We start from the raw sequence: 25,427 nt of genomic DNA, 5'->3' as shown, positions 1-25,427 counted from the left end.
CTCCTCCTCTTTTCAGTATTTTCTCCTCCTCCTTCTTTTTCTTCTGTTTTTGTTTTCAAGGTAGGGTCTCACTCTAGCTCAGGCTGACCTGGAATTCACTATGTGGTCTCAGGCTGACCTCGAACTCACAGTGATCCTCCTACCTCTGCCTCCCAAGTGCTGGGGTTGTAGATGTGTGCCACCACGCTTTTAAAAAAAATTTGTTTTGGGCTGGAGAGATGGCTTAGTGGTTAAGCACTTGCCTGCGAAGCCTAAGGACCCCGGTTCAAGGCTCGATTCCCCAGGACTCACGTTAGCCAGATGCACAAGGGGGCGCACACATCTGGAGTTCATTTGCAGTGGCTGGAGGCCCTGGCGTGCCCATTCTCTCTCTCTCTCTCTCTCTCTCTCTCTCTCTCTCTCTCTGCCACTCTCTCTCTGTCTGTTGCTCTCGAATAAATAAATAAATAAAACTTAAAAAAATTTGTTTTGGTTTTTGTTTTTTTGAGGTAGGGTCTCACTCTAGCCCAGGCTGACCTGGAATTCACTCTGTATTCTCAGGGTGGCCTCAACCTCATGGTGATCCTCCCCCCTCTGCCTCCCAAGTGCTGGGATTAAAGGTGTGTGCCATCACGCCCAACTCAAAAATATTTTTTGTTCGGCCATTTATTTCTTTAGTTTGTGTTCAATGCAAGTCAATTCCATAACATGAGAAGTTACTATGAATGAAAGCGCAAATACACAAACACAATATACACTCTAAATCGATGTGCAGCAGTCAGGTGTGAGGCAAGAGGGAGCGTTCGTTCACACACACGGTACTTCAGATCATTCCCATGGAGGTTCCTAAGGGTGGAAAAACTAGCTCTGGTTATCAATACTACTGTGGCCATGTTAGATTCTGGAACATGTAAGCATCAGTGTGTGACCATGTGAACAAAAGAGCTGTTTCCGGGAATGACTATTTTAAAGGATTTCTGTGTATCAAGAAAGTTGGGAGAAAAAAAAATCAACTGGGAAAATCAAGCCCATTTTTAGGCTTAGGACCAACTTCAAATTACCTAAAAATATTAAGTATTCCAAGTGTGGCTATTCTGATCCATGATTTTGTTGGGGTTCTTTTTTGTTTGTTTCATTAAGTAAAGTATTTACATGGGCTGGAGAGATGGCTTAGCGGTTAAGTGCTTGCCTGTGAAGCCTAAGGACCCCAGTTCAAGGCTCGACTCCCCAGGACCCATGTTAGCCAGATGCACAAGGGGGCGCACACATCTGGAGTTTGTTTGCAGTGGCTGGAGGCCCTGGTGCACCCATTTTCTCTTTCCCTCTTTCTTTCTCTGTCAGTCTCAAATAAATAAATAAAAATAAGTTTAAAAAAGTATTTACAGAAAGAGTAGAAAAATTCTGTGAATTTAATGCAAATTAGCTTCCAGCCTTCACTTAACCAATTTTGCTTTTTTAAAGTTTTGGCTCCTTCACATATTTGCCTTTCAAAATTCAAGATCTGTGATTTTTACTTACACTACAGACCATACTTTAAATTGTGAAAAGTACTCAACATATGCAGAAATAAAAGCATCATTTTGAAATTAGTTGAGATCAATTCAGTTCTGTTCTCTGAAATCCATTCTCTAAATGAACCTGGGCCTCCTTCAGAGTGATTACAAGTGATGGGGAGGCCCACCTACCCTTTGTGTGGATTCCAATCCATCATTGCCTGACAAGTGCCAATTGCTACAGAAAAGTCAAATCTCAAAGAAGAGGGAGGTGGGGACAAAGTTCATTTCCAAAGAGAACAGAAATAGTTGAACAATGAAACTTTATCTAGATTTTATCATATTAAATTAACAATGCTGCAATGGTACACTAAGGACTTACAGCTAACACCTGGTCATTCCTTCAAATGTACACATATAAATAGAATCATGGAAGCTTTTAATATTGCCTAACTGTTTCATGGCCTTAGAGACTTGAATGAACCAAATGAAAACTGAATCTCCGTACCATGCCCCATCCTTCTCTCTAGATACAAACCTATTCCTGATTTCAAAGTAGAGTTTTCAAGGGTCCATATATTTTTAATTAATTTAATTTATTTATTTGAGAGCAACAGATAGAGAAAGAGGCAGAGAGAGAGAGAATGGGCGCGCCAGGGCTTCCAGCCACTGCAAACGAACTCCAGACACGTGTACCCCTTTGTGCATCTGGCTAATGTGGGTCCTGGGGAATCAAGCCTCGAACTGGGGTCCTTAGGCTTCACAGGCAAGCACTTAACCACTAAGCCACCTCTCCAGCCCTAAAGGGTCCATATTTCTTAAGCCACACCCAAGCAAATCCCGTCTTAATTTTGAATGGTATCTCTCTTCATCTTGTACATAGAACTCTAGGAGATTTCACGTTGGCATTCAGCCTCTGTCAACCCTTTCCACATGTCCTTCAAACCAATCAAATTTGGAATCTTGATGTTCTCTGCGGAATGTGCTACCGTGTGGGGCAGACCTGTTTCTTCCTTGCCACGTTGGACTCGCAGTTGCCATTCGGGTTGGGGTTAGAAGATGGGGAAGTAGAGACGTTTCTTGGCCTGAGTCTCTCTACCAGTAGAGTTGTAGAAGACAGAGCGAGATGGCAAGGAGACCAGCTGCTGATTGCAGGGCATTGCAATTTCCTCTGCTGGTGGCATTAGTTGGACTCGGGGCAGCAGAGACATGCTGGGTGGAGTTACTTGAAACTGGTACAACAGCTGTTTGGTTGGAATAAATCTGCGTGGGTAGGAGCAGAGCCCGAAGCAGCAAGCCCAGCCCCGGCCTGGCCACCACCGCTCTGCCCATGTCCGCTCCGTCGGGGATGCCGAGCGGCTCTGGATGCAGTAGGAAAAGGATGTGCTTGACTCGCAAGGGCACAGCAAGGTGGGCTCAAAAATGTTTTTTTAAGAGCTGGAGAGATGGCTTAGTGGTTAAGACGTTTGCTTGCAAAGCCAGAGGACCTGCGTTCAATTCCCCGGGACCCACATAAGCCAGATGCACAAGGTGTTGCATGCGTCTGGAGTTTGTTTGCAGTGGCTGGAGGCCCTGGAGTGCCTATTCTTTCACTTTCTGCCTCTTTCTCTCACTCTCTCAAATAAATAAATAAGTAAATTTTAAAAAATTGAAAAAAATTAAATATTTTATTTTTTTTATTTATTTAAGAGAGATAGAGAAACAGGCAGAAAGAGAGAAAGAGAGAATGGGTGCATCAGGGCCTCCAGCCACTGCAAACGAACTCCAGACGCATGCACCACCTTGTGCATCTGGCTTACGTGGGTCCTGGGTAATCAAAGCAAGTCCTTTGGCTTTTCAGGCAAGTGCCTTAACCACTAAGCCATCTCTCCAGCCCTTAAAAAATATTTTTATATATTTATTTATTTTGGAGAGAGAAATTGTACGTGTGTATATATGGACACACCAGAGCCTCTTGCTGCTACAAACAAACTACAGATGCGTGTGCCACTTTGTGCATCTGGCTTTACATGGGTCCTGGGGAATTGAACCGGGGTCGTCAGGTTTTGCAGGCGAGTGCCTTAACTGCTGAGCCATCTCTCCAGCCCCTCTCAGTACTTTCTCGATTGTTGACTTTAACTGAGCCTATGCTTGACAGAACTCAGGTCAGCCAAATCACTGATGATGATAGACCCAGATCAGTCCCCGGCTCCTTGCGGCCCACATCTGCTTGACCTTGCTTTCAGATTATTTTTCAGAACTTGGAACCAGTCACTTCTCCCACCATATTTTTTTTTTTTTTTTTTTTGTTATTTGAGGTAGGGTCTCACTCTAGCTCAGGCTGACCTGGAATTCACTATGGAGTCTCAGGGAGGCCTCGAACTCACGGCGACCCTCCTACCTCTGCCTCCTGAGTGCTGGGATTAAAGGCGTGTGCCACCATGCCCGGCCCACTTTTTTTGTTGTTGTTGTTAATCTCTCCCACCATATCTAAACCAGCTGGCAATTCTCTTGGGCACAGGATCAATCCCAAACTCTGAAAGTGGCGCTAAGATCCTTTGCCAGTCTACTGGCAGCTTCAATGACATGAGCCAAGTCCTGTCATCCCACACCCCATGGTGTGAAGTCCTCTCTGCAGACAATCATAGTTTTTTTTTTTTAATTTTTATTTATTTATTTATTTGAGAGCGACAGACACAGAGAGAAAGACAGTTAGAGGGAGAGAGAGAGAATGGGCGCGCCAGGGCTTCCAGCCTCTGCAAACGAACTCCAGACACGTGCGCCCCCTTGTGCATCTGGCTAACGTGGGACCTGGGGAACTGAGCCTCGAACTGGGGTCCTCAGGCTTCACAGGCAAGTGCTTAACTGCTAAGCCATCTCTCCAGCCCCAATCATAGTTTTTAAGATCTCAGAACTGTGAGGAGAACTACAACCTCTGCCCCAAAATACCCTTCCTCTATTTTGAAATGTCTGTCTTCCTGGTCCTGGGTATGTTGTTTTTGGTTCAGATACTGGAGACATGGCTTGGTCATTAAAGTGTCCTCAAAACGCAGTATATGCCACAGGACGTGGTGTACGTTAGTGAGCCCAGGAAGATGACTTGGGCCATTGCTGATGTAAACCTGTGGTCAACTTGTCATTGTGTCTGTGTGGGTGGCTCCACTTTGCTGTGACCCAGGTCATTTCCCTGCCCTAGTTTCTTTGTTTTCTCTGAGCAGGGACAGCGGTTAGATAAAATGGACTGGATTTAAAAAAAAATTTTTTTTTGGTCACTTTTATTTATTTGAGAGCGACAGACAGAGAGAGAAAGAGGCAGAGAGAGAGAAAGAGAGAGGGAGAGAGAGAGAGAGAGAATGGGCACGCCAGGGCCTCCAGCCACTGCAAATGAACTCCAGACACATGTGCCCCCTTGTGCATCTGGCGAATGTGGGACCTGGGGAACTGAGCCTCGAACCAGGGTCCTTAGGCTTCACAGGCGAGCGCTTAACCGCTAAGCCATCTCTCCAGCCCTGGACTGGATTTTAAGAGTGGCTGTGGCCTTGAACACAGCCTTAACCCTTCCCAAATGACTGACACGGACAATCCCAGTTGCTAAAAATGCGGATAGTCACCGTCCTGAACACTGGGCACTTAGGCAACTGTCTTGCTCAAATGGGAGCTCGTAAAGTCAAATGGGCTCGCATCTCAAGTCATGAAGTGACACCCAGAAGCTTACCAAGTTTTGATTGGCCTGTGTACTATTATTTATCCAAGACAAGTAAACAGAACCGTGTGCCATGATGGCTAAGTCCACAGGCCTGAGTCCATAGAGGGAGGACTTGGCATAGACGAGGAGAGCGATGTTTCAAGAGTCAATGGAAAGGTCACGTGCAGGACAGATGGAGAGAGGCCTTGGGACAGAAGGACTGGGGGGGAGGGAAGCTTCGGGAAGAAGCTGAGTTCATTGGCGAGGAGCATAAGTGAATTTTGTGCATTTGGCCTTCAGGCTGGGAACAGAGAACCAACACGTTGCATGGTCCCTTTTTCACCAGGGCAACTGCCGACAGAAGACACTCTGAAAGGGCAGCGTGGTGGTGGGTACAAGTTCAGAAGCCACTGTAGCAGTGTAGTGTCCAAACAAAGGTGGTACCCAAGAAGAGAGAGGGAGGGAGGGACATGAAGGATGAAGGAGCTGGAATAGAGCTGGCGAGATGCTCACGGAGAGCCAAGTGGGTCACAGGCGCCTTAAGCTCTCTGGGGGATCTCTCTTCTGCTCAAAGAGAGACACTGGTGGAACATTGTAGAAATCAGGCAATCCTGCCTTGCTACGGTCTTGTTGTGAGCACTCTTCTTGATTTTATTAGTTTAAATGCTTTGGGCTGTAGTCACTGAACACCTGGGTTAGATTAGATTGGCTCAGCACTAAGCACATTATCTCCCAGAGAAAGGAGTGGGATGGGGGCTGACTCAGGACATCTTGGCCCTTGGCCTTGATATGTGAGGTGTCTTTTCCCAGGGTCTGGAAGCAGGAAGAAGTAGTGAGGAGCAGCTTTCTGGGACCCCCCCATAGCCTCTCTCTCACGTTGACTGGCTCAGGGCCTGTTTCCCAAACTCTCTCCTGGCCAGAAACGTGAAGCAGGAGTGATGAAGTCAGTCATGACCTTTCACCCCAGACCAGAGCCAAGTCAGGGCTCAGCAACCCCGTTTCACTGGGAAGGAAAGATACCCAGATGTCATCGGAGTTCTAGTGATAGGGACAGAGAAAGGGGAGGGGAGGAGGAAGACAGGAAGAGATAGAGAAGTGGAGAGGGGGAAAGGAGGAGAAAAAGGATGTGGAGTAAGCTCCCAGCATCTGGCTTCTAATTAAGGTATGTCTATTATCACTACAATCCCCACCATCACTGTTGCTTTCCTACTTGCTTAGAGCATGAATTCTTGTGTGCTTTAATTTAATTTATTTATTGAGAGAGAGAAAGAGAGAGAGAGAGAGAGAATGGATGCTAGATGTGCATCTGGTTTTATGTGGAATTGAACCGGGGTCCTTAGGCTTTACAGGCAAACACCTTAACCACTGAGCCATCTCGCTAGCCTTCTCTTGTGCTCTTATTAATCTCACATTGTAATCTTCTCACAGGATTCTAAAGTCCATGAGCACATGAACCAAGACGTGCCCAAACGTTGCCGTAACACAGGACCCTGGCACTGTCTGGGTGACCTGTGGGCCTTTGTTAGTTACTTGGCTGATGGAACCACACAGACACGTGTCCCATGTTCATTAACTGTGTCAGGCTCATCATAGGAAAGCAAATGCCACAAGAAAGGTAAGTTCCACAGGGTCACAGTCATTTAGGGGCTCTGATGTACCCCAAAGGCCTAGGAGGACACCTGGTACATGCCAGGACCTCAGAGAATCCTTGTTGGTCACAGCCTCTCATTTACTCTTCACCAGAGAATGGGATGAGTAGGGATTATTTTTATTTTATTTTTTAATTTTTAAATTTTATTTTATTATTTATTTATTTGACAGAGAAAGAGGGAGAGAGAGAGAGAGGAAGAGAATGGGCGCGCCAGGGTCTCCAGCCACTACTAACAAACTCCAGACATATGTGCCCCCTTGTGCATCTGGCTAACATGGGTCCTGGGGAATCAAACCTGGGTCCTTTGGCTTTGTAGGCAAACACCTTAACCACTAAGCCATCCCTCCAGCCCACTATTTTTAGTTTTTGGTTTTTTGAGGTAGGGTTTCACTCTAGCCCAGGCTGACCTGGAATTCACTATGTAGTCTCAGGCTGGCCTCAAACTCACAGTGATCCTCCTAACTCTGCCTCCCCAGTGCTGAGATTGACCTACATTTGTCAAGGTGGGTGACTTATATTGATGGTTCCCATCACATCACGTCACACGAGGAGGGGCCAGCATTCAATCCCAGGGCCCTTGACTAAAGAGACCAAGGGTATCACCCCCATGATATACAGCCTCACCTGGCCAAAGGCCTTTACCTCTGGAAGGGGTAGGGTGGGAAAGGACGGGTTCCAGAAAGATGGAAAGGCCAGGGAGGAGCTGATACTGTGAGGTGAGATTTTCAAAGTCTTGGGCAACAGGTCACTAGCAGGTGGGTAATTGTCACCATCACACATGGGCCACTAACCGGTGCTTCAGGTCTTCCCTGGCTCATGCCAGGGCTGCAGACAGGTGCCAGGACTGTGTTGCAATGCCCTTGAGGAACTGCTTTCATTCAACTGCCTTTAACAAGCTGCCTCCTAAGAGGCTTTTGTCCATGCACGAGGTCCATTGCAAACTTATTGGGGTGGCCCTACCTGTGGGTGCCTAAGGGGAAGTTCATGTCCGTCTCAGTTTCATATCACTTACATTTTCCTCCAGCAGTCATTTCACACATCTATTGATACCTGAGTTTCTTTCCCACTGCCAGCTAAAAAGCAATGTGGTGGGCTGGAGAGATGGCTTAGCGGTTAAGCGCTTGCCTGTGAAGCCTAAGGACCCCGGTTCGAGGCTCGGTTCCCCAGGTCCCACGTTAGCCAGATGCACAAGGGGGCGCACGCGTCTGGAGTTCGTTTGCAGAGGCTGGAAGCCCTGGCGCGCCCATTCTCTCTCTCTCCCTCTATCTGTCTTTCTCTCTGTGTCTGTCGCTCTCAAATAAATAAATAAAAAATTTAAAAAAAAAAAAAAGCAATGTGGTCCCTCTCCCACGACACACGACAAGGTATCCCTTCAGTTTCGCGTGGGCTGGGGTTAGCCCACTCCTGCCTGTTTTCTGTCCCTGTCTGGTTTTTGTTTTTTTGCTTCTTTCAGCAAGTTTTTCATTTTCCACCTTGAAATCTCCTTGCCATTGTTTATGGGAAGACATGGACTACAAATAAATCAGGTCAGATATTGCTAAGGAAAGGTTTCTGGGTTCCTTATAGTATCCGTATAGCAGCGCCCCCCCCCCCAGAGCTTCTGGCTCAGCGGACACTGCTTTAGGGGGTGTGGTGCTGACTGTCAGAACCCCCTCTTCCGGTGTGGAGTTCAAGGTGAAGCAGGAAGACAAATACTAGGCACTTGGGCCAGGTGCTTTGTCAGCACAGCCTGCACCTCCTGCTGGAGCACCCCAAGAAAGGCGCCAAGAGTGGGAGATAATCGGAATGGTGATAGCTATTGGGTGCAGTGGGGCATTTTGTTTCATTTTGTGGTAGGGTCTTGCTCTAGCCCAGGCTGATCTTTCAAATTCACTACATGGTCTCAGGCTGGCCTCAGGCTCACAGCAATCCTTTAATCCCAGCACTCGGGAGGCAGAGGCAAGAGGATCCATGTGAGTTTTGGAGGTCCGCTTGGGACTACAGAGTGAGTTCCAGGTTAGCCTGGGCTAGAGTGAGACCTGCCCTTGAAACAAGCAAACAAAATAAAACAAACCAACAACATCGAATGATGATTCCTGTCTTCACAAATCCTGGAGCCTGTGTGTAGGATCGCGTTAGGTCACCTCGTTTCTTGAAATAAACACCCTGAACACTTGGGAAACACTTGCTAGTCAAAGGCCAGACTTAGATGGGACGCTTGAGTTGGCTGCAGGCCCCTCTTGTGGGCCACACCCACAGCTTCCCATGCCAACCGGGAGCTCTGGGGAGCTGGGCCTGGGTGGCACCCTGTCTTTTTCCCGGCTTTCCGATCTGGGAGGTAAGGCATTTCATGATAGTATTGACATGGGGGAAGGGCAGACTCGATCAGTTCCCATGAGAAAAAATGCTTGGCAGTCATGTTTATTGTTATATTATTCACAATAACCAGGAAATGGAAGCAGCCTGGGTGTCCATGAACAGAAGAATGGACCCAGAACACTTGGGACATATACAATGCTTGCTTCTATGCCGCCATAGAGGAAAGCAAAACAATGACATTTGCAGGAAGATGGATGAGACTGGAGGTCGTTATGTTAAGTGAAGTCAGACTCAGAAAAACAAATGCTGCAGGCTTTCTCTCATATGCAGAGTTGAGACTTAAAAGCATATATGCATATAAATGCACGCACACACACACATGTGTGTGTTCCTAGGTTACAAAATTAGAAAGGGGATCATGAGCGGGGAGGAAGAAATCCTGGGGAAGGTAGGAAATAGACAGGGTAATGATATGGAATGCATATAGGAAGAAAGAAGCAGAGAGAGGCTCAGGAGATGGCTCAGTGGTGAAAGGCAATTGCTTGCAAAGGTCCACTTCCCAGTACCCACATAAAGTCAGTCAGATGCCCAAAGTGGTGCACGGGTCTGGAGTTGGTTTGCAGCGTCAAGAGGAAGTACTGATGCACACATATTCTCTCCCTTTCTCTGTCACTCTCTGTATTTTTGCAAATAAATTAGTGAAAAAAAAATTTTGAGGCAATCTCACAAACTGGCCTTTTTTTTTTTCTTTTTCAAAGTCTCAAAGACAAACTGGCCTTTTTTTGGGGGGGGGTTGTTTTTTTTTTATGTGAGAGAGCGGGAGTGAGGAAGAGAGCTTCCAGCCACTGTAATCGAACTCCAGACGTGTGTGTCACCTTGTGCACACGTGCGACCTTGCACACAGTGTCACCTTGTGCGTCTGGCTTAAGTGGAACCTGGAGAGTAGAACACGGGTCCTTAGGCTTCTCAGGCAAACACCTTAACCACTAAGCCATCTCTCCAGCCCAGTAAAAATATTAAAAAAAAAACAAACAAAACTAAACTAAAGCAGGGCTGGAGAGATGGCTTAGTAGTTAAGCGCTTGCCTGTGAAGCCTAAGAACCTTGGTTTGAGGCTCGATTCCCCAGGACCCACGTTAGCCAGATGAACAAGGGGGCGCACGCATCTGGGGTTCATTTGCAGTGGCTGGAGGCCCTGGCGCACCCTTTCTCTCTCTCTCTCTATTTGCCTCTTTCTCTTTCTGTCTGTTACTTTCAAATAAATAAATAAAAATAAACAAAAAAATTAAAAAAAACTAAAGCAGTATAATAGGGTAACTGGAGGGGGAGGGGTGGAACAAGGGAATGAATGCATTATGACACATATATGTGAAAAGGCCACGTTGAAATCCACTACTTGTATGCCAACTTAAATGTCTCTCTCTCTATATATATGCATATACATATACATATATATATACATACATACATATATATATATATATGTGATGGTTTATTTTTATTTATTTATTAGAGAATGACAGAGAGAGAAAGAGGCAGACAGAGAGAGAGAGAGAGAGAGAGAATGGGTGCACCAGGGCCTCCAGCCACTGCAAAAGAACTCACTGCAAACAAACTCCAGACGCATGCACTCCCTTGTGCATCTGGCTTACGTGGGTCCTGGGGAATCGAGCCTAGAACCGGGGTCCTTAGGCTTCACAGGCAAGCACTTAACTGCTAAGCCATCTCTCCAGCCCTATATATATGGTTTTTTAAAATTTTTTTGTTTGTTTTTATTTATTTATTTGAAAGTGACAGGCAGAGAAAGAGGCAGATAGAGAGAGAGAGAATGGGCGCACCAGGGCCTCCAGCCACTGCAAATGAACTCACTGCAAACGAACTCCAGACGCGTGTGCCCCCTTGTGCATCTGGCTAACGTGGGACCTGGGGAACCGAGCCTCAAACCGGGGTCCTTAGGCTTCACAGGCAAGCGCTTAACTGCTAAGCCATCTCTCCAGTTCCCTTGTTTGTTTTTTTGAGGTAGGGTCTTACTGACCTGGAATTCACTATGTAGCCTCAAACTCACTGCGATCCTCCTACCTCTGTCTCCCGAGTGCTGGAATTAAAGGCATGTGCCACCACGCCCGGCTCCAACCTAAATATTAATGAGATTAAAAACCAGTGCTTTGGGTGGCCCTGCTGCTCAGTGCCACGTGCCTGGTCCAGTTCGTCTTCTTTCAGATCTCCCCAGTTCTTAGTGTGGGTAGCAGAGGTGAATGTTTCAGATTCTAGATAAGAAGCCCCCACACGCCCAGTGAGGGCTAACTCCTCGGGTGGGCTGGGTGGGGAGGAAGGGTGTGCCCTAGGGGAGGGACCAACCAAGAGCTGCAGTGGGGCCAGGCCAGGGTTACCCCAATGTCACTTCGTGTGCAGAGGCTAGAAGGGACAGTGACGTAGTCATTGGGACCAGAATGTCTGTGCCCTAGTGATATTGGATGGCAGGATCTTGTGGCATGGGAAATGTAAGACGAACTAAGTCACACATTACAAATAAAGACAGACAAGGCTCCTTTTTTGGTACTTTAGGTCAAGTTGGTGAACTCGGGCAAAGGGGAGCACATAGTGACCAGAGGTGACCAGGTGACTTGCTTAGTGATGGGAATAGCAGGCTTCTATCACATTGTTTTTGCAAGGGGAGGGGGGGCTAGGGGGGATGTTAAATTCAGTATTCACCTTTCAGAATGAGAATGATATCAGAAGATATATGCAAACATCCCAGCCTTATCCTCAGTGGGCTAAAGGGTGGACGCTTAGCCCAGAAACCAAGTCTCTCTTCTTGTTGACATCATTGTCTTTTTAAAAAATATTTTTATCAGGATGAAGGGATGGCTTAGCAGTTAAGGCGTTTGTCTGCAAAGCCAAAGGACCTAGGTTCGATTTCCCCGGACCCACATTAGCCAGATGCACAAGGGGGCGCACATGGCTGGAGTTTGTTTGCAGTGGCTGGAGCCCTGGCATGCCCATCCTCTCTCTCATTTTCTGTCTCTCTCCCTCCCTCCTTTTCTTTCTCTCTGTCAAATAAGTAAATAAAATATTAAAAATATTTTTATTTATTTATCTATTTGAGAGGGAAGGAGAAGAGGGAGAGAGAGAGAAAGAGAGAATGGGCACGCCAGAGCCTCTAGCCACTGCAAATGAACACCAGACTCATGAGTACCCCTTGTGCTTCTGGCTTATGTGGGTCCTGGGGAATCGAACCTAGGTCGTTTGGCTTTGCAGGCAAAGGCCTTAACCGCTAAGCCATCCCTCACCTCATGGTCTTGTCAAAGGGCTTTCAGTGTTCAAGTGAGGAATTATTTGTCTCCACCCCGATGCTACTGCCCTCATTCTTCATGAACCTGGCCTTGTGATAGGACTGGGGTTCTTACAGAGCATGAGCTGCTGAGAAGACAAGTCGGGGTAGAGGAACCAGACGTCCCCTGTAGTGGGCAGTAGGGCGAGTTAACCCCACATTATAGTCCTGGGGGGAACTTGTCTTAAACCATCAGCCTATCTCAGGCAGGGCTGAGGCAAGTTTGACTTTAATGGTGAGGCAACAAGGGGAAGAGAGAGAGGTGAAAACGTAAGCGCCAAGTCTTGGGGCTAAGGAGATGATGGCTCTGTGGGTAAAACGCTTGCTGCCAACTGTGAGGGGCTGGAGTTCGGATCCTTGGCACCTACCTAAATACAGGGTGGGATCCCAGGAGAACAGGTTTGCTAGACCAGCTTAGTCAGAGAGCTCTGACCAATAAAATAGAGAAGAAATCTTGGAAGACACCTGATGTCACAGTCTGGCCTCTACATGTGCGCACGCGAATTTATGATCAGTTGAAAAGCCTTATCCTTTGCAGGTGTCCATCAGATAATGTGGAGGCTCAAGTGAAGAGTTAATTTGCTTCTAGCAAAAGAGGCCTTCAAGGGCTGGAGAGATGGCTTAGTGGTTAAGGCGTTTGCCTGCACAGCTAAAGGACACAGGTTCAATTCCCCAGGACCCACATTAGCCAGCTGCACAGGGGGAGAGGATATGTCTGGAGTTTATTTGCAGTGGCTGGAAGCCCTGGCACACCCATTCTCTCTTTCTCAAACAAATAAATAATAAAATTTTTAAAATAGGAGGCCTTTAAGTTTCTATGAAGTAACCTGGACAATTGCCACGGTAATCCACAGGTCAGAGGTGACATTTGTGGTGAAGCTGATGGGACTTCCAACATTACTTTCTACCCTTATGACCTAATCTTGTGTTTGATGACCAAGCTATGTGGGCAGAAGAAGCCCACGTTGTTGTTGTTGTTGTTGTTTTTTTCCTCCCCTGCACTCCAAGGTAGGATCTTGCTTTAGCCCAGGCTGACCTGGAATTCACTCTCTAGTCTCAGAGTGGCTTCAAACTCACAGCAATCCTCCTGCCTTGGCCTCCCGAGTGCTGGGATTAAAAGCATGCACCACCGCACTTGGCCTCACATCATGCTTTGAACAGGTAGGTGAAGGGCCCAGGCTTTGTGTCTTTTGTCCTCTTGTGGTGATGGTCCTAGCACAGGGATCAGACCAAAGTGATCTTTTGGGTGTACTGTCTCAGCAGGCTTGCTTGCAGAGCCTGACAGCCTGGGTTCGACTTTTCAGAACCTCCTTACAGCCAGATGCACAAGGTGGCGCACACATCTGGAGTTCATTTGCAGTGACAGGAGGCCCTGGCATATCCATCCTCACTCCCATACTCATTCTCTTCCCCTTTGTCTCTTTCTCAAATAAATAAATAAAAATATTTTAAAAATTTTATTTATTTATTTGAGAGACAAAGAGGGACAGTGAGCAAGAGAGGGCACGTGCATGCCAGGGCCTCTAGCAACTGCAAATGAACTCCAGATACACGTGCCACCTTGTGCATCTGGCTTACATGGGTACTGGGGACTTGAACCTGGGTCTGTAGGCTTTGCAGGCAAGTGACTTAACTGTTAAGCTGTCTCTCCAGCCCATATATACATCACACACACATACATACACACACACACACACACACACACATATATATATATATATATATATATATATGTATTTTTTTCAAGGTAGCATTTCACTCTAGCCCAGGCTGACCTGGAATTCACTATGTAGTCTCAGGGTGGCCTCGAACTCATAGTGATCCTCCTACCTCTGCCTCCCGAGTGCTGGGATTAAAGACGTGCACCACCATGTCCTGCAGAAATATTTTTTAAAATATTTTATTTATTTAAATTTGTTTATTTATTTGAGAGAGGGGAGAGAGAGAAAGAGGGGGAAAGAGAGAGAGAGAGAGAGAATGGGTGCACCAGGGCTTCCAGCTACTGCAAATGAACTCCAGATGCATGCACCCCTTGTGCATATGGCTTACGTGAGTCCTGGGGAATCCTATTGGGATTCTTTAGCTTTGCAGGCAAACACCTTAACTGCTAAGCTATCTCTCTAGCCCCCAAATTTTTTGTTTTTTTGAGGTGGGGTCTCACTCTAGCTCAGGCTGAGCTGGAATTCACTATGTAGTCTCAGAGTGGCCTCGAACTCAGGGCGATCCTCCGGCCTCCGGGTGCTGGGATTAAAGGCATATGCCACCTTGCCCGGCCAGTCCACTTTTTTTTAATAGGGTGGGATGTGATTAGACACATCTTCTCAAAGGCCACTGTGCCTCCAGGGAAATATTGACTGAGAAAATGGATCAAGTAAAGGAAGTTTTAGCAGCCTCTCAAGTGACCAGGATCTCCAACAGTTTGCAAAGTAGAGCTTATTTTGCAGTGGGCGCTGGCAGAAGTGGGTGCCCATGGGCAAACTTCCATCCCAGGGGAGGCTCACTCGGGCAGGCCCAGTGGAGGAGGCATCAGAAGAGGTTGCTCAACTTCCAGTTTAAGGAAGATCAACCCCAAGGTCCGGAGAGGCTGACGAGCTGGTAATTCAAGATGTTTTTCCACGGTGTTTACCTGTAGAGAAAAATTCCTCAGTTGAGGCAAGTCAGAGTATGTGGGTCAAGAAACAATGGAAGATTCAAAAGGCACAGAGAACAACATACTGGAACAAAGTCAACTGAAATGTCTTTGCCCTTCATCTGGGAGAATGATGGGTGTTTTTTAGTCTTATTTATAGCTCATAGTATTTTATACATTTTCTACTATGAGTAAATGTTACTTTAACAATTAGAGGATGTTATAAAAGGCTACTTTCTTATCAAAGAAGAGAAAAAAGGGCTGGAGAGATGGCTGAACGGTTAAATGCTTGCCTGTGAAGCCTAAGGACCCTGGTTCAAGGCTCAATTCCCCAGGACCCACATTATCCAGATGCACAAGGGGGCACCTGCATCTGGAGTTCATTTGCAGTGGCTGGAAGCCCTGGTGCACCCATTCTCTCTCTCTTTCTCTGTCAAATAAATAAATTTTAAAAAATTTAAATACAATATTTTAAAAAAGCAGAGGAAAAGGCTTGTCGGGTTTACTGAGAGCATGGGTTTGTGGTAGGGCAGGGATTACCCAGTGCTGATTCCTCGGTTCTGAGCTAAGCAAGTGTGGGAAGTCTGAAGCCCCTTGAGAGGTGGGAACTTTGAGTAGACTCAATTCTTTGTTTGGGATATGCACATTGAAATATAATCATAAATATTCTGCTTTGCTTGAAAAGAGTGCAGTGTCATAGACATTCAGGCCTTTCTTGTCTTCTTTTGAAAACACCCCAAATTTTTTCTTCCTTAGATCAGGACAGAATTTTGGGCTTAATTAATGATGTTTACTAAATGTATAACCATCTGATTTCTTATTTTATTTCTTTATTTATTTTTAATTTATTTGAGAGAAAGAAAGAGAGAGAAAGGGTGTGCCAGGGCCTCCAACAACTGCAAATGAACTCCTGATGCATGTGCCCCCTTGTGTTTCTGGCCAACATGGGTCCTAGAGAATCAAACCTGGGTCCTTTGGCTTTGCAGGCAAATGCCTTAACCACTAAGCCATCTCTCCAGCCCCCTCAATCTGATTTCTTTATCTGCATTATCCTATGTTTAGCTGATTTTATTTAATATGTCATGTGATATAAACCCGCTCTAGTGGTTTTGGACAGTAGGTGACATAATAAGTTATCTTATTTGACAGAAAATCTATGTGAAGTCAGATGTCAGAAATGATGTTCAGGGCTGGGGAAAAGGGCTCAGTGGGTAAAATGCTTTCTGAGCCAGCATGAGGACCTGAGTTTGCATCCTCAGAGCCCATGTAACGTGTGGCATGCTTGTGATCCCAGTGCAGAAGAGGGAATATATGGGGGCTCCCTGAGGCTCTCTGAGTAGCTAGTTTATCCAAAAGGGTGAACTGTAGGTACTGAGAGGCCTTTTCTCAATGGGGCTGAGGATGACCCCACAACATTGACTTCTGCACACATGTTCACACACAGCTGCCCCCACACAATATACCCACATATATGCACACCCCAACCCACTCCCCAAAAATCTAATGCTTAGATATGGTGATGGGATCCGATCACCTAGAACCTAGTCATTCAGACTCCTCATCCAAGCTTCATTCACTGCGTCAAGCTGAACAGTGGAAACCAGGGTGGCTCTGTGACTGCTTGTCTGGGATGGTGACAGGAAGAGCCTTATTACCTTCTAGTCCTGGTCACTCCCCTACCAGGAAAGATGCAAAGTAGCTTACCAGGCAAGACGGACCACCCGCTGTTCCTCCACTCCTTGGAAGCACTTTGTTAAGAACCAGTCAAACAAGCCTGTTGAAGGTGCTGTGCTGGTAACAATGACTATTTCCCAAGCTTGTTTTCACATCATGGGTTATTTCCTCCAAAGGCTTGCTGTCCTCATGCTGGTTTTGGACTGGTGGTGTTTGTATTCACACATTTATCCCCCTGAAGGCCCCAAGTCTCTCCACACATTCATGGGCACGTCATGCCACTGTCTAGGAATCTAGACATTGCGAAGAATCTTGCTTCATTGGTTTGCTTGGTTTACTATGTCACAAGAAATCACAGAAAGGTGGCTTAAACAATATAGATTTACTGTTTCTGGAGGCCACAAGTTCAAGATGGGGGAATTAGAAGGTTGATTCTTTCTGAGAGATGTGAGGAAAGAATTTTATCCAGCTCTCTCTCTCTCTTTTGAGGTAGGGTTTCACTCTATCCTAGGCTGACCTCAAATTCACTATGTAGTCTCAGGCTGGCCTCAAACTCACAGAGATCCTCCTACCTCTGCCTCTCAAGTGTTGAGATTAAAGGTGTGCGCCACCACACCGGGCCTCTCTGGTTTGTTAATGGCTATCTTCTTCCTGTGTCTTCACACAGGATTCCCTCTGCGTATATTTGTGTCTAAATCTCTTCCTCTTATAAAGGCATCATTTAGGGCTGGAGAGATGGCTTAGTAGTTAAGGGAGTTAGTTGTCTGTGAAGCCTAAGGACCCATGTTCAACTCTCCAGATCCCACATAAGCCAGATGCACAAGGTGATGCAAGCATGCAAGGTCACACATGCATGCTAAGTGGTGCACATGTCTGGAGTTTGAAGTGGCTGAAGGCCCTAGCATGTCAATATTCTCTCTCTCATTAAAAAAAAAAAATAGCCTGGTGGTGTGGTGGTGCATGTGTTTAATCCCAGCACTAGGGAAGCAGAGGTAGGAGGATTGCCATGAGTTCCAGGCTACCCTGAGACTACATAGTTAATTCCAGATCAGCCTGGGCCAGAGTGAGACCCTACTTCAAAAAAAAAAAAAAAAAAATGGGGGGTGGCTGGAAAGATGGCTTAGTGGTTAAGCGCTTACCTGTGAAGCCTAAGGATTCTGGTTTGAGGCTCAATTCCCCAGGACCCATGTAAGCCAGATGCACAAGGTGGCACATGCATCTGGAATTTGTTTGCAGTGGGTGGAGGCCCTGGCACACCCATTCTCTCTCTTGCTCTCACTCTCCTAAAACAAAACAAAACAAAACAAAACAAAACAAAACAAAACAAAACAAAACAAAACAAAACAAAACAAAACAAAACAAAACAAAACAAAACAAAAAGGCCAGTCTGGTGCTGGGCATGCTAGCACATGCTTTTAATCTCAGCACTTGGGAGGCAGAGGTAGGAGGATCGCTGTGAGTTTGAGGCCACCCTGAGACTACTAAGTGAATTCTAGGTCGGCCTGGGCTAGAGTGAGACCCTACTTCGAAAAACCAAAAAAAAAAAAAAAAAAAAAAAGACAGGGGCTGGAGAGATGGCTTCATGGTTAGGCGTTTGCCTGTGAAACCTAAGGACCCTGGTTTGAGGCTTAATTCCCTACGACCCATGTAAGCCAGATGCACAAGGTGGCACATGCATCTGGAGTTTGTTTGCAGTGGCTGGAGGCCCTAGCATGCCCATTCTCTCTTTCTTTCTTTGTCTGTTGCTCTCAAATAAATAAATAAAAATAAACAAGAAATTAATATTTTTTTCTTTTTTTATTAACAACTTCCATGATTATAAAAAATATCCTATGGTAATACCCTCCCTCCCCACTTTCCCTTTTGAAACTCCATTCTCCCCATTTCAATTAGTCTTTCTTTTATTTTGATGTCATGATCTTTTCCTCCTCTTATGATGGTCTTATGTAAGTAGTGTCAGGCACTGTGAGGTCATGGATATCCAGGCCATCTTGTGTCTTGGGGGAGCACGTTGTAATGAATCCTACCCTTCCTTTGGCTCTTACGTTCTTTCCACCACCTCTTCTGCAATAGACCCTGAGCCTTGGAAGGTGTGACAAAGATATTGTAGTACTGAGCATTCCAGTCACTTCTTTCCAGCACCATGATGCCTTCTGAGTCATCCCAAGGTCACTTCCATCTGAAAAGAAAAGATTCTCTGCCAAAAGCGAGAGTAGCATTAATATAAGGGTATGAATATTAGAGAAGTGCTTACTGGGCAGTTTGATAAGCATAGTATATACATTTAGCCAGACAGCAGCAGACATTACACACCTACTTCGACTACCCCTTTTTTAAGTTTTCAGTATCAGGGATGTATTCCCTCCCATGGGGTGGGCCTCTAGTCCAGTTAGAGGGCAGTTGGTTTCCACCATGACAGACATGCCACTATTGCACCCATTGGGTCATTTGGCCTGGCTGGCCAAATATTAAAAAAATTAATAAAAAATTTAAAAAGCTATCATTCAGATTGGACTAGGGCCACCCAAATATTGTCACATTGTTAGGGTAAAAACTCTTATTCTGCTGGGCATGGTGGTGCACATCTTTAATCCCAGTGCTCGGGAGGCAAAAGTAAGAGGATTGCCATGAGTTCGAGGCCATCCTGAGACTACATAGTGAGTCTCAGGTCAGCCTGGGCAACAGTGAGACCTTACCTTGGAAAAACAAAAAACAAAACACACACACACACACACACACACACACACACACACACACACCCTCTTATTCCTAGATCAGTCACACTCTGAAGTACTGAGGGTTAGGACTTCAACATATAAATTTGGGGGGAGGGGGAGCCGAACGTGGTGGCGCACGCCTTTAATCCCAGCACTCGGGAGGCAGAGGTAGGAGGATCGCCATGAGTTCAAGGCCACCCTGAGACTACAGAGTTAATTCCAGGTTAGCCTGGACCAGAGTGAGACCCTACCTCAAAAAAACAAAAATAAAAAATAAAATAAATTTGGGGGGGGGGACACAGTGCAGCCCAGGAAATGAGGACAAAAGCCCCATAGAGACCCAACTTGCTAGGTCTTCAGCAACCGAGGTTTGGGTCCTGATTTCGGTGGTGATGTTGCCCAATTTCTAGTGATTTAACTTCATTTCTCTGTCAGTGGCTTCATTGACCGCAGAAAACTAGATAAATCTGAAGGCACCTATCATTAGCATACCTGAATGTGCCATCACCCCCTCCTGTCCCATCTCAACCAGTGGGACCACATTCCAGACAAATTCCACTTGACACAGACTGTCAAGGAACTGTCGTAACCATTCTTGGTTTCCCCAACGAGCAGAGGGCATCTCTTCTCATACTTCGTGATGACCTGTGGGAGGTCAAGTCTGGAATGGTTGAGAAGAACACCTTGGTGGGACTCTGGTCCTGGTAGAATGGGTTTTTTTGAGAGTAAGGGACACTTAGGGACTTGGGTGTTGGACTCTTTTTTTTTTTCATTCAGAAGTTTTTAATAAAAGTTTTTAATAAACAACTTCATTATAAAAACTTTTTTTGAAAATGTAATTCTGTAAAACATTGAAAAGTCTACTTTAACAAAAATATGCCCTGTGCATTTTCTTTTTTTTTAATTTTTTTATTTTATTATTTTTTTAAAATTTGTATTAACATTTTCCATAATTCCCCACCCCCACCCTGTGCATTTTCTAATGGCACTTATATTTTACAATTTAAAAACCTTGTTTCATATAAAGCCAAAAATACTCCAAGAGGTTATCCACTGTTTACAAAGTGCTAGAAGGTTTTTGTCTTGTATTTTTTTTTTTTTTTTAAAAAAAAGAGCTCTTCATATGGGGCTATTCTATTCAAAAGGGGACCCATAGATAGGTTTCCCACTGAGCTGTGGAAAAAGTAAAAACCTTTCTGCAACACACAGAGGTCCTAGAACATGGGTTGCCAACAAGTTTCTTTGTCCTGAGGCCTTTTGAGCTTTTCTGACTAGAGAACTAAGTTGATCTTTAAAACAGCTGGATTGAGATAAGGAGAAGTGAAGTTCTGGTGCAGTGATCCATCTGCATGAGGTGTCCATGTGTCTCCTTTACAGCCAGGGGACCAGTCACATCGTTCTTTGGGTGAGTGGGTCAGTGGGGTGGAGGTTCAGTCCCCATCTGCTAGCTTTGCAAGGGAATAGTAAGGCAGAATCAGGGGCAAAAACACAGGGAGAGAAGCTGGACAAAATGGTGCATGCTTTTGGGCTGGAGAGATGGCTTAGAGGTTAAACGCTTGCTGTGAAGCCTAAGGACCCCGGTTCGAGGCTTGGTTCCCCAGGTCCCACGTTAGCCAGATGCACAAGGGGGCGCATGCGTCTGGAGTTCGTTTGCAGAGGCTGGAGGCCCTGGCGCACCCATTCTCTCTCTCCCTCTATCTGTCCTTCTCTCTGTGTCTGTCACTCTCAAATAAATAAATAAAAATTTTTAAAAAATGGTGCATGCTTTTAATCTCAGCACTTGGGAGGCTGAGGTAGGAGGATCATTATGAGTACCAGGCCAGCCTGGCATAACCTTGCCTCTAAAACAACAAAAAAAAGGGAAAACAAAACAACACAAACCTAGATGGGGGAGGCACTTTATGGAGACCAGCTGGAGCCCTGGTTTTGTTGGTTTTCCCCAGAGCCATGTTCTTGCCCTTAATTGGTCAGCTTGGCTATCTCATGCCCAACCACCCTTTAGTACTTTTTTTCTCAGTGTTTTAACTTGGTCATTTTTAAAAATATATTTCATTTATTTGACACAAAGAGAGGAAGAGAGAGAAAGAAAGAATGGGCATGCCAGGGCCTCCAGCCACTGAAAATGAACTCCAGATGCATGTGCCCCTTTGTGCATCTGGCTTACGTGGGTACTTGGGAATTGAACCTGGGTCCTTTGGCTTGGCAGGCAAATGCCTTAACCACCAAACCATCTGTCCAGCCCTGACTTGACTGTTTTAACACTTACTTTAACTGGTACATTCCTAAGCCAAGAAAACTGTTCATTTTCGGAGCCCCTTCCCTGAGAACCTTGTTCCCTACCCCTCCTCTCTAACTGGGACAGGCTGACGAAATGAATGTGCCTCTAACAACTCCACTGGGGACGTGTTCCTTCAAAGACTTTTATTCCAAGTGTGGGGGTTCAGAAAACAGCACCCCTAAACACAGTTCTTTGGACTTCAGACAGAGCACTCGGGAGTAGCAAATAGGGAGGAGCTTCCTCGAAGGAGAGCTTATCTAGCTGCTGACAGGCTATGTCACAGAGGAGCATAGCTTCCTCCTGTCCTCGTACCAAGCGCCACCAAGAAAGCAGAAACTTGCTTCATGCAGGGAAACACTGAGGTCACATACCACACCCGGAGCCCGGGAACACCGTACAAGCCACTTGCGGGCACATGCTCTTCCCTGAAAACTGACATTCCCTTCAAACTGTGCACACAGCTCTGCCTCCCTCTCCCATGATGGAGGTATATAGAAGCCTCAACTGCCTGGTCCTCCTTGGGTTCCACATTTTGTTGGGCTCAGGTTTTCATTAATGTGTGACCAGTTGATGAATTTCTATGCCCACTTTCCAGGTCACTGTCTGTTGCAGTCAGGTTTGCATTGCTGGCAGGAAACACCCGACCAAAAACCAGCTTGTTGGGGAAAAAAAAAAAAAAAGTTTATTTTGGCTTACAGACTCAAGGGGAAGCTCCATGATGGCAGGGGAAAACGATGGCATGAGCAGAGGGTGGACATCACCCCCTGGCCAACATCAGGTGGACTATAGCAACAGGAGGGTGTGCCAAACACTGGCAAGAGGAAGCTGGCTATAACACCCATAAGCCCGCCCCCAACAATACACTGCCTCCAGGAGGTGTTAATTCCCAAATTTCCATCAGCTGGGAACCTCACATTCAGAACACCTAAGTTTATGGGGACACCTGAATTAAACCACGACACTGTCTATTGTCAGTTTGTTTCAGAAAACTCTAAGAACCTTCAGAGAGAAGTTCCAGTGCTAAACAAACAAACAAACAAAAAAACCTAAGAAGCTTTGAGAAATACCACAGGGAGAATCTGCTGAACCCCAATTTATTACAAAGGATCTCCCCAATTCTCCACCCATGATGATTTATATTGATTGTGAACGTGTAGGATTTTACCTAGATTATCCCCTGGGAAAACCCGTGAGGGGATTATCTAGATTAGGCTGAGGTGGGGAGACCCACCTTAATTGTGGACCCCATGGGCTGGGGTCCTAGACTGTGAAAAAAGCTATTGTAAGAAAGTGTGGAAGAAGAAATTTATGTATTTTTGTTTTTATTTGCTACTTATTATATTTATATTTATTTGGTATTTATTTTAATTTTTATTTGACAGTGACAGAGAGAGAGAAAAAGAGGCAGAGAGAGAGAGAAAGAGAGAGAATAGGCATGCCAGGGCTTCCAGCCACTGCAAATGAACTCCAGACGCGTGAGCCCCCTTGTGCATCTGGCTAACGTGGGTCCTGGGGAACCGATCCTCGAACTGGGGTTCTTAGGATTCACAGGCAAGTGCTTAACCGCTAAGCCATCTCTCCAGCCTGGGAGAAGAAATTTAACAAAGATACCAGGTCCAGAATATATTCCAAAACAGTTTCTGTTGTCCAAGCTTCACCGGGGAGACAGCAGAACCCCAAGTTTCCTCACTATCTCCGCAGCTGCACCCCCTTGTTAGTGTAGTCAGAGGCACAAACACCCCTGAACAAACAGCTTTCTGTTCTGTAGTTTCTTTTTCGTTTTGGTTTTTTAAGGTAAGGTCACATTCCAGTCTAGGCTGACCTGGAATTCATTATGTATTCTCAGGAAGAACTTCAACTCACGGCGATCCTCCTACCTCTGCCTCCCGAGTGCTGGGATTAAAGGCGTGCGCCACCACAGCTGGCTACATTTGTACGTTCTTATTGCTGATTTATTGCTAGGGAATTTTCTGTTTGTGTCCCCCAAAATTGCATAACCTTAGAAACTTGTAACACACCAACAGTACAATGAATTTGAGATGATGTCAGACTGCCTGTGTACTGGGCACGATACCTCTGAGCTATCAGAGCTTGGTACCGAGGCTTTGGAAATTATTCCCCTGAGTCCATGTTGACATGAATACATTGGCTGGTGCCATCTCTGTTTGACTGAGTTTCCTATAACAATTTTTGGTGCATTGGCTGGGAAACGGCATTGTGCCCTGTGCTCACACACAGGGCTAGCCCTTTGAGGTGCCATTGCTGTAGGACTCAGCATGAGGATCTGAGTTCAATCCCCAGTACCCATGTAAAATGCAATCATATCCATGAAAAAAAAAAACACCTTAATATTCTTTCTTAAATTTGACCAAACATTACCACATTGTTCTCCAGAAAAACATGAGGGCAGGGACAAAAGCAATCATTTTGTCTCCTTTTAAATATTTTTATTTTTATTTATTTATTTGACAGAGAGAAAATGTAAGAGAGAGAGAGAGAGAGAGATAATGGATGTGCCAGTGCCTTCAGCCACTGCAAACGAATTCCAGACACATGTGCCACCTTGTGCATCTGGCTAACGTGGGTCCTGGATAATCGAATCTGGGTCTTTTGGCTTTGCAGGCAAACAACTTAACCGCTAATCCATCCCTCCAGCCCATTTTTGTCTCCTTTTAGATCTTTCATCATTATGGTATTCATGGTGACATTTGAAAGTTGCATGACCAACGTTCTCCAGGTGGTCCATTTACACTGCAAAGGATCTGCCTGGCATACTTCAACCATATTCACTGGTCTTGAGCAACTGGAAAATGACTAGTAAATTAAGCCACTGGGTATGTTACTATTGTCCACTTGGCAGGATCTACAATCACCTAGGAGATGAATCTTTAGCCATGTTGATGAAGAAGCTTTCCGCCATCGGGTTAATTGAGGTGGGAAGACCAACCTTAAATGTGGTGGGCATCGTTCCGTGGGCTGGAGTCCTGGACTGAACCAAAAGGAGACAGCCAGCTGAGCACCATCATTCACTCCTCTCTGCTTCCTGGCTGTGAACTCAGTGCAACCCGGCTGCTTGTGAGCAACCACTTTCCTGACTGAGCCATCTCCCCAGCCTGGCGTCGGCCGCATGTCAATGCGCTGTTTTCTTTCATCCTGTGACTCTATCCTTAAGGGTTTATCCTTTGAAGATAAGTGTCCACATGAAAATATAATTTGTATGTGTTTGCTCTCTGATGCTTAACATCTCTGTCCTTTCTGTCAGTGGGTACCCTTGCCTTTCATTTCCCTACAAAAACAGGAGGCAACCATCAAAGAATTGGTTCATGCACACCTCCCTGCACCTCCCTCTTGCCTGCAGCAGGGCTGTGTCCTACCTGCTACGGTGGGTCCAACGCTTTGAGGCCTGTGGCCCCTCCCCTTGCATGATCAGTTTTACTTCCTCTCTGTGGCCTGTGACTGCATTCCTGGTCTTGCATTTGTAAAACCGGAATCCCTTTCCTGGCCCCATCCTGGCTTTCCTAGCTCTCACGGTTCCCTGCCCCACCCCTGCCTGTAGAGTGCACATGCAAGTTTGTATGTGGGTGTGGTACGTGTGTGTGCGTGTGAGGAGAGGCCAGAGAATAGTTCAGGTGTCTCTCTTAAAAAAAATTATTTATTTGAAAGAGGAAGATGTAGATACATAATGATAGATAGATAGATAGATAGATAGATAGA

General features: G+C 45.8%; 1 protein-coding gene across 1 annotated transcript; it reads right to left on the bottom strand.

Moving 5' to 3' along the window:
* Positions 1–2,474: 2,474 nt before the first annotated feature.
* LOC101617542 (signal transducer CD24-like) lies at positions 2,475–2,816 on the bottom strand. The gene has a single exon (XM_004663354.2). The coding sequence runs from the start codon at positions 2,802–2,804 to the stop codon at positions 2,568–2,570; it is 237 nt and encodes a 78-aa protein (XP_004663411.2). The 5' UTR covers positions 2,805–2,816; the 3' UTR covers positions 2,475–2,567.
* Between the last annotated feature and the right edge of the window lie 22,611 nt (positions 2,817–25,427).

Source organism: Jaculus jaculus, chromosome 3 (genome assembly GCF_020740685.1).
Source record: "Jaculus jaculus isolate mJacJac1 chromosome 3, mJacJac1.mat.Y.cur, whole genome shotgun sequence".
Classification (NCBI taxonomy): Eukaryota; Metazoa; Chordata; class Mammalia; order Rodentia; family Dipodidae; genus Jaculus; species Jaculus jaculus.
The sequence above is the reverse complement of the archived record's forward strand: the minus strand, read 5'-3'. Positions and strand labels throughout refer to the sequence as shown.

Bases quoted from the DNA above. Each gene is read 5' to 3' on its own strand.
- LOC101617542 (XM_004663354.2), bottom strand. From the start codon at position 2,804: ATGGGCAGAGCGGTGGTGGCCAGGCCGGGGCTGGGCTTGCTGCTTCGG.